This window comes from Physeter macrocephalus, chromosome 4, assembly GCF_002837175.3.
Source record: "Physeter macrocephalus isolate SW-GA chromosome 4, ASM283717v5, whole genome shotgun sequence".
NCBI classification, from domain to species: Eukaryota; Metazoa; Chordata; class Mammalia; order Artiodactyla; family Physeteridae; genus Physeter; species Physeter macrocephalus.
Window position 1 is genome coordinate 57,642,459 of NC_041217.1, and position 14,896 is coordinate 57,657,354.

General features: G+C 38.8%; 1 protein-coding gene across 1 annotated transcript in view; it reads left to right on the plus strand.

Moving 5' to 3' along the window:
• The window catches only part of FH (fumarate hydratase), a 43,298-nt gene that overhangs the window by 16,062 nt on the left and 12,340 nt on the right, over positions 1-14,896 (plus strand). The window contains exons 3-8 of the mRNA XM_007119504.3: positions 4,110-4,220; positions 5,747-5,923; positions 8,609-8,791; positions 10,982-11,147; positions 12,277-12,480; positions 14,283-14,410. Coding sequence (XP_007119566.2) covers positions 4,110-4,220; positions 5,747-5,923; positions 8,609-8,791; positions 10,982-11,147; positions 12,277-12,480; positions 14,283-14,410 — 969 coding nt within the window. The remainder of the gene's footprint in view (positions 1-4,109; positions 4,221-5,746; positions 5,924-8,608; positions 8,792-10,981; positions 11,148-12,276; positions 12,481-14,282; positions 14,411-14,896) is intronic.

Here is a 14,896-nt window from a genome sequence, read left to right on the forward strand (position 1 = left end):
CCCATTTTTTAATCAGTCTGTTTTTTGCTACTGAGTAATATAAGTTCTTTATATATTTTGAATATATCAGATATATGATGTGCAAATATTTTCGTTCAGTAGGTTCCATTTTCTTTTCTCTTTTATTTTTTTTTTTAAGGTAGCAGACTCTTTATTTGATGTGGTTTTAAAATATATCAAAATCAAGTCCCTGGCTGTTCTGCAGACCAAAAGGAGACCAAAAAGTTGTCAGCACAGCTTCAAACAAATCTGGGCGGCCAGTTTGGGCCTTAGGGAAGCAGTTACAGGGACAGAAGGCAGCACCCCTCCCTCAGGCAGGTGCCTGGCTGTCCCTGGGGAGACCTCCTCTGTGCTGGGCAAGATGAGAGGGCTAGGGCACCAACTCAGCAGGCCTTGCCCTCCCCCATAGACACTAGGGCAGCTCCACTGGCCTTCTGGTTAGGCTTCCACAGGGCCACCATTATGGGGGTGGAGGAGGGGAAATAACCATCTTTACAGACATAACATTCTCTTACAGAAAGTGCCTGAGCTCAGCCCATGGTCCAAAAACCTCACGGAAAACAAATTTTTAAAAGTACTGCTGACATCTCTCAGAATCTGGTGTACAGGCTTCAGCTGGACAAGACCCCGAACGCAAATTACTGTCAGCAGAGCCTCACCTGCTGTGGTCCCCTGCAGGAAAAGCTAGCAATCTAAGAAACCAATACACAGCTCTTGGTGCTAAAACTAGGGCCTAAGACCTGCCCCAGTGAGGAAGGAACTGGCCTTCACTCATGGATAGGCCACCTCTTCATCTGGTCCAGGACCCTGGCTGGTGTGGGCAGCACCCAGGAACCTGGGCTGAATTTGGAAAGCAGAGCAGCTGTAGTGGTTGATAAGATTTGGTCAGTGGAGAGGAAGAAGAAGGGGATCCCCATCCATAGCCTGGCCTGGATGCCTAGAGACAGGCGGCTCGAGGTGAGAGCAGAGGTTCTACCTTGCACAGCTGGGGCCACCGTGCTCACTGTAGCTCCACAGCAGTTAGACTTTGTTTCTGAGCATTGCTGTCCTGTGCGGCTGTGATTTCCCACAGCACACTGGACTCCAACAGTCCTCTCCCTGTCAACGTTAGGACTTTAAGAGGTAACTGAAGTGGGGCAGGCAATCATGTGGGCTACTGCAAGCCTTCCTGCTGGGGGCAGGCAGAAACTTATGCCTCTTCCCTGTGCTTTGTTAGCCCAGCAAACCCCGTATGGGATTGGCAACTCTTATGTTCCTCAGCAGAGTAGAGTAGTATCCCCTCAGCCAGAGACGGCAAATAGGTCTCAATACTTATACTGCCTGCTGGGGGAATCTTGAGAAATGAGAATATATACCAGGGATTTAGCAGGAAATACTCTGAAGCAGATTAATGGTACCTTCCATGGGGGAAGAGGGGAAATGATGTGCCATTCATTTGCCATCTCTGGTCTAAGTCCTAACATAATTCAGGAGTACTCTTCATGAACTTAATTATCTGAAGGATTTAAGTTAAGGGCTGAAAGAGTAGGCTATTTGTGTAAGATAATGAATAGACTTCAAGGAAATACAGGAAGAAGCAAAAACTCAAGCATCCGATTGATCTTGGTCTGTGGCTCCCTCAGCGACACTGAAGCTGAGCCCCAGATGGAGATGGAGTTACAGTACCCCAAGCCCAGTGTAGCCCTGCTTCCTGACCCAAGACTCATTCTGCTGTTCCAGAACATTGTTCTGTACAAAGATTGGCTAATACTCTGGCAAGTTTGCAGTTAGCAGGACTTTCAGAGTATAGGGTATCATGTATAAGGGGTGGGAGTGGGGGTAGAGAAGGAACAGACATAACTATCTGCAGCCATTTTTATGGATTTCTGGGGCTTAGTCAACGGCTGAGTCTCATTCTTATCCATAAGCTGTCAGACAAGAGCTGGGGCCTCCCACATAAGAAGAAGTAAGATGTCAAGAACGACATAGCTCTTATTACTTGGGCAACAGGATCAGAGCAAATCTCAAAAGATTGCACACTGCGGGTATGGGTGTAGGAAGCAGAAACAGACTCATAAAGCCAAGGGGACAGTTGGGCCCAGGGCCCGGCAACTGCTGCATGGAGATAGTGGTGATGGCATCAGCAGTGGCCTCCCAAGATTGAAACCACAGGTAAGCTTGTGGCAAAGCCATCAGAAGCCCTTTCCTTTTTCTTACTCTAAACAATCTGATTTCATCAAGCAGGAAACCTCAGCACCAACATGGCAAAGCGGTGCTGAGGGGGTGGGGCACTAGAGGCCAGGAACCCAGGCACCACCCCTAAAACACCCCTTCTTCCTCAGAAGCTCCTCAGTACAGACACTGTCATGTGCAAAACAAAAACAAAGGAAACAAAACAAAACCCAAAAGCCTTTAGAAAGAATCCTTTGGGTGATCTCTTGTCAATCATTTGTGCAGGCTAGAGAGGCACCTGTGAACGATAAGGCTACTGCGAAACGTCATTGGCATGGTCCTGGCACTACCAGAGGGCAGAGGAAGTGGTGCCTGAGGGGCTCCCTAACAGCACATCATCCCACACAGAACATGCTCCAGGTCCCTTGTCCTAGGCAGGGGAGCAGTTTCATCGCTGGCTTTGAGCACCCAATCAACACTCTGCCTAGCAACCCCTTTTCTAGGTCAAGAGAAGCAAAGGAGCTTCCAGGGGAGCTAGGAGAGCCAGAGCTGCCCAAGTCCTGCTAACAGGAGAAACACAGTCAAGGCCTGGGTGTGTCACCTGTCGTGAGCCCTGAAGGGCAAGGAGGGAGGGACTGAGCCTCAAATCGGGCAGCGAAACGCTCAAGTCGCTTGTCCTGCCAGCATACTGTGACAGCAGCCGCAGATGACAGCTCCGCTTTAAGACTCTTCAGCTCACAGAAGAGCCACTGACTTCATGTGTACACACCCCCACCTCCAAGGCAAGCCCATTTTACACTTACAGATATAAGTGTATGAGGCCTTGCCCATATGCCATATGTATGTAAAATTGACCCACAAAATCCAAAACTGCAGAGTCAGATGCCAGCCAGGTCAGAGCACCCTGGGCTTCAGCGGTGAGAGCCTTGCACAGGCCAGGCCTGGCTGGGCTGCTCGCTCCCTTCCCAGCATGCCCCTGGCGCAGGCTCCCTCAGCAGTGGTGGAGGTAGGCTCCTGAAGCCCCGTTTGGCCTGATGCTTCCGTGCTCAGTGCTGCAGGGCAGCAAGGAGCTTCTGTGGCCCTTGGGGAGCTAGGTGCTTGGACCCTGGGCCCCTCAGCACCCTGTTCCTTGGAGGCATTGGCAGCCTCTGGCCTTCACGCAGGGCCACTGTCAGTGAGGGGGGCCCTGGCTTCCAGCACTCAGGTCCTGCACCCTCCAGCTGCTGCATTTTCATTTTTTTGACGTTTGCTTTGCTGTGAAGAGGCTTTCTAGTTTGATGTCCCATTTGTTTGTTTTTGCTTTTGTTGCTTTTTCTTTTGGACTCCTCCAGAAAATCATTGCCAAGACTGATGTCAAGGAGCTTACTGCCTTTGTTTTCTTCTAGGAGTTTTATGGTTTCAGATCTTAATGTTCAAGTCTTTAATCCATTTTGAGTTCATTTTTATGTACGGTGTAAGATAGTGGTCCAGTCATTCTTTTGCATGTGGCCAGTTTTCCCAGCACCATTTTGCTACCTTTATTTTATTTGCTACTTTTAGTTTTTTCTAAAGAGAAGGAAAAATTATAATGTAGCACGGGATCCAGTGAGGGGAAATAATGGTGTAGGCTGGTGAAATGGTTATCATTTCTTTTTAAATATATGAAATAAAAACATATACATTATAATGTCTTATAATAAATAGGATGGTATATTATATATGTGTGAATGTGTGTGAGGCATACGTATATATCTATGAAAAGTCATTGTATTTGCTTTTGTTTGGTTCCCTAACCAAATAGATAAATGATGATTCTTGGTTTTTATATGTCTATTTTTAATCTTTCTCTATATCCTAAACATTTTAGGGTCATAATGTTACTTAAGTTATTGTTTTATGTACCTGCATAAGATAGTAATCTTAAACTTTCATGCTTAACTAAAATTGCAAATTTGAGATATTTTGCTGATTAACTCTAGATCCCAGTTATTAAAGCATTTGGCATCTTGAAGCGAGCAGCTGCTGAAGTAAATCAGGATTATGGTCTTGATCCAAAGATTGCTAATGCAATAATGAAGGCAGCAGATGAGGTAAGAGGTGATAATTGTGTTTACTTAATGGCATCAGACCCATATTAACTGCTGGATAATGATAAGTGCTGGCACGAGGAAAGGGGCACTGTGAATTCTTGAGTTAATGAGTTTCAGCATAGGGTGGCATCATTATTATTTGGTGAGGATATTAATATGATGCTTAAAATATTGTGGCAAATTTTCTGGATGATTTTATACCTTTTATTTTTAATTTTCTTTACTTTTCCTTTTAATTTATATAGTTTAAAGAAAACTTTTTGAAGAGATACTCTTTGAACTTGTATATTTGATTTCTTGTTTTCTGTATAGATGATTCCTTTTAAAGCTAGTTGGTTATTTGATAATATGTGTGGAGAATATAATTTTACTATTTCACTAATAACATAATGAATTGCTTATGCAATTAAAGATAAGCAGTCAGAGGTAACAGTTTAAAAGCTCTGAATATAATGTTGTTCATTGCAGTACTATTTATTATAACAGCTGCTTATGTAAGTTATATTGTGAAGCCATGGAAATTTAGTTTTTTAAAGAATGTCAAAGAATAAAGCCTACCATATAAGAAGTGGGGAGGAAAGATTGCAAAATGCATGTATTTTATGATCCTAATTTTGTTTTGAAAAAATGAACAGAAAAACCTGTTTTTCTTCATCTACATATATACTCCCATTACTTGAAGTAGCGACTAGAAGGAGATGCCAGAATGCCAAGCATCTTTATTTCTGAGGGTAGAACTATGATGACTATTACACTTTTCTTAGTTCTCAGAATTTTTTACACTGATCACCTGTTATTTTTATACAACTAGGAAAAAAGTTTTACTTTAAAGTGAATCAGTTGTTTAAGGTAATAGATTTCTAAAGTGCATGCTGATTTTTTTTAAGCTAAAATCATTCCAGAAGGTGAAGTTAAGCACCCACTCTCTTAGAAAGCTTATAATCCAAAAACTAACAAATTAACTAAAAGTACAAAAATATGACAAAAATAAGGACAAATCTAGACAATATTTATGTCTATGCTTGGAGGTTGCTACTCATAGGTCATGTGTGGGATGCAGTAGCTATTAGTGAACTCACACTGTTAAGTCACTCGTTCATTATCATGCTGACTCTGGGTGTAACATCTGTTGGATATTCCTGCTGAGTACCAACAGTAAATTTATCTAGAGACTTAACACATTTGCCAGCTGTAATGGGTGGGTGAGTCTGTCTGTATATTATTAGAGGGCAGTTGAGAAATAGGAGAAAAATATCTTCAATTCAGTTTTCATTTGGAATCAGTGAAATTGTTATACCATTCACAATAGATAATCTTTCACCTTTTAAAGTAGCAGTGGTTAGACTGCAGGAGGTTCAATTTGCTGGACAGCCACGAACTATTTGGAACCATCAATAGCATATGAAAAAAGTGAATACCTTTAAAATAGTACTATAAATAGTACCAACTTAATCATATTTGATTTAAATAGCTAAATGAATATTTCTTATTTTTTTAAATTCATTTTGTAAAATTTTGCTCTGCAGGTAGCTGAAGGTAAATTAAATGATCATTTTCCTCTCGTGGTATGGCAGACTGGATCAGGAACCCAGACAAATATGAATGTAAATGAAGTCATTAGCAATAGAGCAATTGAAATGCTAGGAGGTGAACTTGGCAGCAAGAAACCCGTGCATCCCAACGATCATGTTAATAAAAGTCAGGTCGGTATACGATCTCTTCTTTTCTTTGTTATAAATTGAAAAGAATCCTGAGATTTTCCTTGTAAAAACAGGCATTAACTTTTTTTTTATAAGTTTTTTTTTTCTTTTTAAATTTATTTATTTATTTATTTTTGGCTACATTGGGTCTTCGTTAGTGTGCATGGGCTTCTCATTGAGGTGGCTTCTCTTGTTGCAGAGCACGGCTCTAGGGCACGAAGGCTTCAGTAGTTGTGACTCGCGGGCTCTAGAGCGCAGGCTCAGTAGTTGTGGTGCACGGACTTAGTTGCTCCGCGGCATGTGGGATCTTCCCAGACCAGGGCTCGAACCTGTGTCCCCTGCATTGGCAGGAGGATTCTTAACCGCTGCACCACCAGGGAAGCCCCAGGCATTAACTTTTGACAGGGACTGTTCATTCTGCTTATATTCTTTAATGGAAAGGACTTCTTTTATGTTCTCCTTATTTCTTTTAGGAATCTTGAGTCTATGTCTTAAATTTTCATAAAAAGCACCTTTAGGGAAAAAAATAACTTTTAGGACACCTGAATTTAGTATATATGTATATTTTCGCTGTTTGATTTATATTTTAAAAACTCTTTCTTTTGAAACATAAAATTATTTATAAGAATTGCAAAGATATTTCAGAGTTCCTGTATACCCTTCATCCAGCTACCCTTAATATTAAATATTTTACATAACCCTGGTACATTTATCACACTAAGAAATTAACATTGGTACAATACTCTTAATTAAACAGGCTTTATTAGGATTTCCCTAGTTTTCTATTGCTCTCCTTTTTATCTTAACCAGGATCCAGTCCACGCTCCACATTGTATTTAGTCATCATATCCCCTTAGTCTCCTTTAACCTATGAGAGCTTGTCTTTTGTCTTTGTGACTTTTGAAAGCAGTGGCCAGGTATTTCATAGAATGTCCCTCAGTATGGGTTTGTCTGTTGCTTTCTCATGATTAGACTGAGACTGTGGATTTTTGGAAAGACTGTTATAGAAATGAAGGGCTCTTCTTGCATCGTATCAGGGGTACATGATAGCAACATGACTTGGTACTGGTGATGTTAACTTGAATCACTTGATTAAGATGGTGTCTCCCTGGTTTCTCCATCTTCTATTGGTAGAAGTAAGCCACTGTGTCCAGCCTATACTCCAGCTACTACATTTAAGCTCCGCTTCCTAAAGGGAGGAGTATCAAGAAATTTTTGGACATGTGTTAAGATCACCACAGAATTAATAGAGAACTTTGAGGCTATGCAAATAGCCTCTTTCTCCTTAAACTTTTGCCTATTAATTTTAACATTCATCAGTGGTCTTGCCAATAACAATTACATTAGTGTTTCAGTAGTGATTTTCTGTTTCCCTCATTCTTTCTACATTTATTAATTGAAATTTTTCTGTAAGGAGTACTGTCTTCTCTCTCCCCTGACATTTATTTATTTATTTAATCATTTATGTATATCAGTATGAATTAATTAATATTTTTTTCTTAAGGTTATAATCCAATATTTTTGATATTTATATTGCTACTCATATTGTTGCCACAAAGCCACAGCTTTTTGGCTCCTATGTCCTTTGGACATGCCACCATCCTTTTTTTTTTTAAGGCACTGATTAAATTTTTGCACTATAAGATGCTCCAGGCTTCTCATCTTGTGTTTTTCCTGCCCCAGCCCTCATAAGCACTCATTGTTCCAAAGAGCTCTTGGAGGATCTTATCACTTATTGGGAAGTGATATTTAGAAACCAAGATCTGGGTTCTGAGTATAATTTAATATATTTTTAAGTAGTGAGGAAGTTTTTTTATAAAAGTTTTTTCATAAATCCATTGTATGAAGGATTTTGCAAACCCAAGGCTTGCCTTTAAATATGAGTTTATCTTTTACATATACTGAAGTCTGAAATCTACTTCAGAATAATCTAGTGTGTATGGTTAGATGGAGGAGTGAGGTGGAGTTATAGATGAAACAAGATTGGCTATATGCTAATTGTTTGAATTCAGGTGGTAGATACATGAGTGTTCATTATACCATTCATCCTACTTTTGTAAGTAGTTTGATAATGTCCATAATACAAAGTTTAACAAATGAGTAATGAATATATTTTTTAAAATAGCATCGTAATTTAAAAGTATGGGTTTACAGTTGAGGAAAGAGCATGGAGTTTAGACTACATGGTCAGGTCCCAGTTCTGCCAACTGTAAATATTTTGGCAAGTCACATAATTTCTTTGACAGTTTAGCCCTTTCTATTTTTAAAGTGGTGACCTACCTACCTACCTCACAGAATTTTCCTCAAGTTTAGTAAAAGAAGAAGTGTTTGTGAAAGACTGTATGTGCTATTTAACTGTAAGATATTTTATTATTGCTATCCTTACATATATTTGCTAGTTGTACTTCTCTATGTCTTGCTGTCATTTCTTAGCAGGTAGATATAGTAACATATAATACATTTATTGTAGGTGGTATATGTAATACAGTCCTACACACCTTCCACAAAGGAAATCAGGTTGCTTCTTATTTGATCCTAAGTGACTTGCCACAGGTAAATGTAATTGAGTACTAAATATGTCAAGTTTTGAGTAGTCATTTAGTGAGATTTTTAATTAAGGCATTCAAGTTTGGTTTATTTTTGCCTCTGATTTAACATTTTACATTTCTTTTGAAAATTTTCCAACAGAGCTCAAATGATACTTTTCCCACAGCAATGCATATTGCTGCTGCAATAGAAGTTCATGAAGTACTGCTACCAGGACTACAGAAGCTACATGATGCCCTTGATGCAAAATCCAAAGAATTTGCCCAGATCATCAAAATTGGGCGTACTCATGCACAGGATGCTGTTCCACTTACTCTTGGGCAGGTATATTGCGTGCGATTAGATTTGGTTCAATTGTGGGCTTGGTACAAATGGCCAGCATATTACCCTCTAAATCACACTGGTTTAAAAGGCCAAATTTATAACAGTTCAGTTCAGTGACAGATGATTCTGCATTAACCAGTCAGTAGTTTTTATTGGTATCCACTCAGAAGAGCAGAGCATACTGGCTATGAGCCAGACTCCACATCATTCTACTTGAGTTCAAATCTTAGCTTTGCTATGTGCAAACTATTGGACCTTAGGAAAATTATTTAGCCTTTCTGTGCATCAATTTTCTGAGCTGTAGAATGAGGAAAATATCTCTTTCATAGGATACTTATGAGGTTCAAATAAGCTGATTCATGTAGAGTGCTTAGAACCGTCCCTGACACATTATAAGCACATGTTGGTGTTAGCTGTCATCATCATCTTCATCAGTATCATTATATATATCATAATTTCTTCCTTTGTCTCTCTTACTCAAAATTAGTAAGTTCCACAAAGGAAATCAGGTTTAAAAATTAATTTTAAAATGATTAAATGGGGCATATCTTACTCTTTACAATTGTTTTGGCCACATGTAAAAAGGTATTTCTCTCTTTTCCAAAATACCAGAAAGTATTTTTATGTTTCTTTATTGATACTTTAAAGAATACCTAATAGTATACATTGCAAAGGAAATACAAGGAACAGTTTTTGTCTCAGTAAGTTCACTCCTGTTTGGGAAGTAGGACATATGCAAATTCTATATCAAGTATCAAAGGATAGGTATCCAATAACAGTATTTTTGTAGAAATTTAGGTGAGGGAGAGAGTTTGGCTGCTGGTTATTTGGAAAGATTTCATTTGTAGTTTTGTTCAGATGACAGCAAACACTGAAAAAACACTTGATCATTTACCTTAACTTTATCATGGAAGGAATGAGGAAAACTGGAAGTGAGTAATTGACATAGAGATGATATGACTAAATTGAGCTTGCTAAATTAAGTTGTTTCTTAGGCTGTATCTTATTTCTCTTTACATCATTGGCTCTTAGTACCATGCATAATTTCTAAGGAGATACAGTATATGTTTTTGAAACTTTTGAGTGTCCCTCTGGATACTCCTTTTTTGTGTGTGTTACATGTAGGAAAACTATTATATGCTGAAGTCCGGTTGGGCCATTTACTCAGCCTCCTATGTAAAATCATCATTCTTTGTATTATGACAGAAAGTTTTATTTTTCTCTTTGATTTTATCTTATCAGAAGCATTTATACTTGCTTCTATTGTAATTGTCTTTTGAGGTTTTTGAGTACAGTTTTTTTCCTCAATAAAAATATATTCCTGAAGTGAATCCAGCTGGTATATATGTAAGTGGTGTTAGATCAGATGGATCAGGTCTACCTGAAAGGAGTTGTATCTTCTAAAACATTTTCTTTAGAGCAGTGTGAAATCCTAGCACTAATCAAAAGTATTCATGATTTTTCAGTGTTTTTAGGCAGGAAAAAAAGATTTAGTGTAACCATATATCCCGACTTGCTCAGTTGAGTTCCATCTTATGCCTTCTGTCCCTGCATAATTCTTGATAGGGCCCTTGCTATGTTCTAAACATGATGAATTCTGTGGTTACTTTACTTAAAGGATGTTATACTTTGGGAACCAGTGTGGCATTAATAGCAGAATTAAAATGCATCTTGAAGCTATAGTCTTAACTCTAACCTGTTACCTTCTTGTGCTGTTCAGTGAGTCACGTAGCTTCTTGAGTCCCTGTAAAACATCCTCAAATTCCATATCAGGTTTTTTAACTGAAATTGTATGGAGGATATTTCTATGTTTGCATTTTTCTTGAGAGGATTCAGTTTTTTTCTTTCTCAGAGTTGTTTGAGATACACCAAAAAATAAATAATTTACAAATAAACCAATAATTTAATCTAGTAAAGTTTTTTTTTTTAATTTCCTGTGTTGTTTTTCTTTGCTTTCTATTGAAAGACTAGTTTAAAAATAGGCCACATGTTATCAGTGGCATTGTCTACCTGATAGGTTTATAAATTCTCTTTCTCTCCTATACTTTGTTTATCATATGAATTAAATAATACAGTTACCACTTGAGTAGCTTCTAATTTTGTACCTGAAACGTGTTCTTTTAAAACTTGAATTTAATGTATGCCATTAGAAAATTATATATTCTCACCTTAATTTCTTTTGCTTTTCAGGAATTTAGTGGTTATGTTCAACAAGTGAAATATGCAACAACAAGAATAAAAGGTGCCATGCCAAGAATCTACGAGCTCGCAGCTGGGGGCACTGCTGTCGGTACTGGCTTAAATACTAGAATTGGCTTTGCAGAAAAGGTTGCTGCAAAAGTGGCTGCACTCACAGGTAGGTGATAACATGGTTTATTACTCATTTCCATTATACTAGTCTGTATTTTTCTGGGTGTTTCTGCTTTGAATTCTTACAAATTTAAAGTTAGAAATAATATTTTCCCATCTAACATGTACTTTGTGTCTATTTCAGAAGTTGTAATGTTAACCTTTTGCTTTTTAAAAGTTTTCGATCTCTAAGTTCATACAGCATGTAATTATTAAAATCTGTCAGTGCTAACTTTGCTTACTATCTGGTAGTATTCAATTATTTTCCATTTAAAGCTGTTTTGAATACTCATTTTCAAAGCAGGAGGAATCAACTGATGGTTGAGAAATTCATTTGAATGACAAATATGTTAGAGATTGACAGGCTTAATTTCTTTTTTTCCTGTGACATGCTGTGACATTTCTTTGAATTAATGACCTTTTTGAATTCTCTTTCCTTTAGTAGAGTACTGTGCTCTTGATAATGATAACTGTTATTAGAGCTATTATCTCCAGAAAACTCTTATTAAGATGCAGATATTACCAGAGAGTTAGGGTACAGATAATTATACAATGCTCATTATTGCTTACTAGCAGAGATTTTTTTAATCAAATTTTAATCAATAAGAACTGTATTATGGGGTTTAGAATATGCAGATTTTTAAAAATTTGAACATGGGAGAGATTGAGAATGTCTAACTCATTCTGGCTCCCTAATCTCTCAGAGGACCTTGTGGGTCCTGGCTAGAGAAGAGAATAGAACACCTAAAATGGGGGAAAAATTGTACTAGGAAAGGAGTGGGGAATAAAGCAGAGTGAATTTTACCTGCTTTTCCTCTTTATTCAAGTGTAGTCAGGCATCATGCACAGGTAGGATAATGTTTTTTCTTTCAATATTTTATATTTCTTTCAACATTTATTGTACTTGTTCTTTTTATCTTTTAAGTGTGCTAGTATCATCAGCTTTTCTACCCCTTTAGGACTTCTTGAAGAAATGTAGACAAAGCTTGAGTCTTAAGCATTTTTTTCTGAAGTAAAATTTTTATTCTGTTCTTTTTTTGCTTTTCACATACTGGCACTTTCTGTTTAACTTGCTGATATTAGAAAAATGTTTAATTTTACCTGTTAACTCATATAGGTTATTATTTTTTCTTCAGGCTTGCCTTTCGTCACAGCTCCAAATAAATTTGAAGCTTTGGCTGCTCATGATGCTTTGGTTGAACTCAGTGGAGCCATGAACACTACTGCTTGCAGTCTGATGAAGATTGCAAATGATATTCGTTTTCTGGGTTCTGGTCCTCGCTCAGGTCTGGGAGAACTGATTTTGCCTGAAAATGAACCAGGAAGCAGTATCATGCCAGGTAATCACATAGCTGGTAAATGTTAGAACTGGAACTTGACTAGATAGAACACAGGCATTCTCATCTACAAAGCATATCTGCTTTTTTTTTTTTTTCCCCGGTACGCGGGCCTCTCACTGTTGCGGCCTCTCCCGTTGCGGAGCACAGGCTCCGGACGCGCAGGCTCAGCGGCCATGGCTCACGGGCCCAGCCGCTCCGCAGCATGTGGGATCTTCCCAAACCGGGGCATGAACCCTCGTCCCCGGCATCGGCAGGCGGACCCCCAACCACTGCACCACCAGGGAAGCCCAGCATACCTGCTTTTGTTTAACATGATCTCAAAGTGGATAGGGACATGTGTGGTGCACTTGTTTCACAATGTCTTTGTGGGCTACTTTTGATCAGGACTTCTGGGGACATCACCCAACAATATAGGAGAAAAGAATTTTAATTAGCAACATGTATTTTGATTTCCACCTTAGAAAATATGTAATAGTTCCATCTTTCACAATTCAAAGCAAATAGAATTCTAGAACAGGCTGTTAAAGTGATCTGCATGGGATGAATAAAGATGAATTATATCAAATGCCTCTTAATTCATTTTTTGCTTTAGGTTTTGGCCAGTTAGGTAAGGGAGGCTCCACAGATATGGTTGGGGCTTTGCTTTATTATATGTCTTACTTTATTTAATGAAGTTGGATTTCCTTCTTTTCTTGATGTCTGGATTCCAGTAAGTCATTTGGTGGACTCACTTGATATTCATGGAATCCAGTGGAGAAGTGTGGGCAGTACTGTTAGATGAATGTAGCTGGGTGAACAGTGACATTTAAGGAGTGCCTAATGAGTTGACTTCAGACTGGAGGGATATCTTGGCAGCAAGCTGAAGGGCTGTGCCCTTTCACCACTTTACTGGTGACTGAGGGTGAAGGTAGAGAATATGTGTTGATCATATTAGCAGATAAAGTTGAAATAGCAGTACATCAGATGACAGAGTCTAGATTCATAAAGGACTCTGTAGTTGGACTAAAACTGACAAGAGTGAAGAAGAAAGACCTGACTATAGATTCTTTTAGATCTGGGCATGTGTAGAATGAGAAAAGATCTGATTTTAAAGTATGTTATGTTGAAAAATGACATGAGTTCAGTTGATTGCAAATTCAAGGTGATTACCTAAAAAAGAGAAATGCAGAGTCACGGATAAGGAACTAATATTCCCACTGCGTTGCTTTGTACTTGTCAGAGGAATCAGGGATGTTTGGTTCAAACTTGAGCTTGTCAGAGGAGTGTTACAGGGTGGTAGGGTTCTGGAAACTCAAATAGGAAAATTCCAGCTTAACATCAGTTTCCTCTGGGAAGCCTCCCAGATGTTGGTAAGGTGCTTCTTTTATAAGTATTCCCATAGCAGTCTGCACTTCTCTGTATTGACCCCTTATCTATTATAATTGCCAGTTCTCTCTCTCTCGCCTCCGAGTTCTATGAGGGCAGGGGCTGCATCCTTCTTCCTCACTGTTGTATATTCAGTGCCTGGGTCCATAAATATTTCTAGAGTGCATCTAAGCCATGAAGGTGAAAAGAGCTATATTTACTGTGTAGTTGTAGGTACTCTACTTATTAGCCATTGCATGATTCAGAGTTTCTGGCTACATGGTTTGTTTCATTAAACAGCACTGATGGTTGGGACATTGCTTTATTATATGTCTTTATTTAATGAAGTTAGTTTTCCTTCTTCTCTTGATTATTGGACATAAAACCTAATCTTAAACTCATATTTGAAGCCACAAGTGTGTTTGATGTGATGTCTCTCTTTGGTGGTTTTCTTGAAGGCAAGGTGAACCCCACCCAGTGTGAGGCAGTGACCATGGTTGCAGCCCAGGTCATGGGCAATCATGTCGCCATCACCATTGGAGGCAGCAGTGGACATTTTGAGTTGAATGTTTTCAAGCCATTGATGGTAAGCTTTAAATTTGATTTTTAATGTCTTTAACCGAAAGCTAGTTGTCTTGGTTTTTGTCTTTCATTAAGGTTTCTTACAGTTCTTTAGGTACTTGGATAATATACCTAGCAGTTGGAAGTTAAACATATGTTAATGTTAGAGGACTAATCCTGTATATTTTTTTATTTTTATTTTTTTAACATCTTTATTGGAGTATAATTGCTTCACAATGGTGTGTTAGTTTCTGCTTTATAACAAAGTGAATCAGTCATACATATACACATGTTCCCACATCTCCTCCCTCTTGCGTCTGCCTCCCTCCCACCCTCCCCATCCCACCCCCCAAGGTGGTCACAAAGCACCGAGCTGATCTCCCTGTGCTATGTGGCTGCTTCCCACCAGCTATCTATTCTACGTTTGGTAGTGTATATATGTCCATGCCACTCTCTCACTTTGTCACAGCTTACCCTTCCCCCTCCCCACATCCTCAAGTCCATTCTCTAG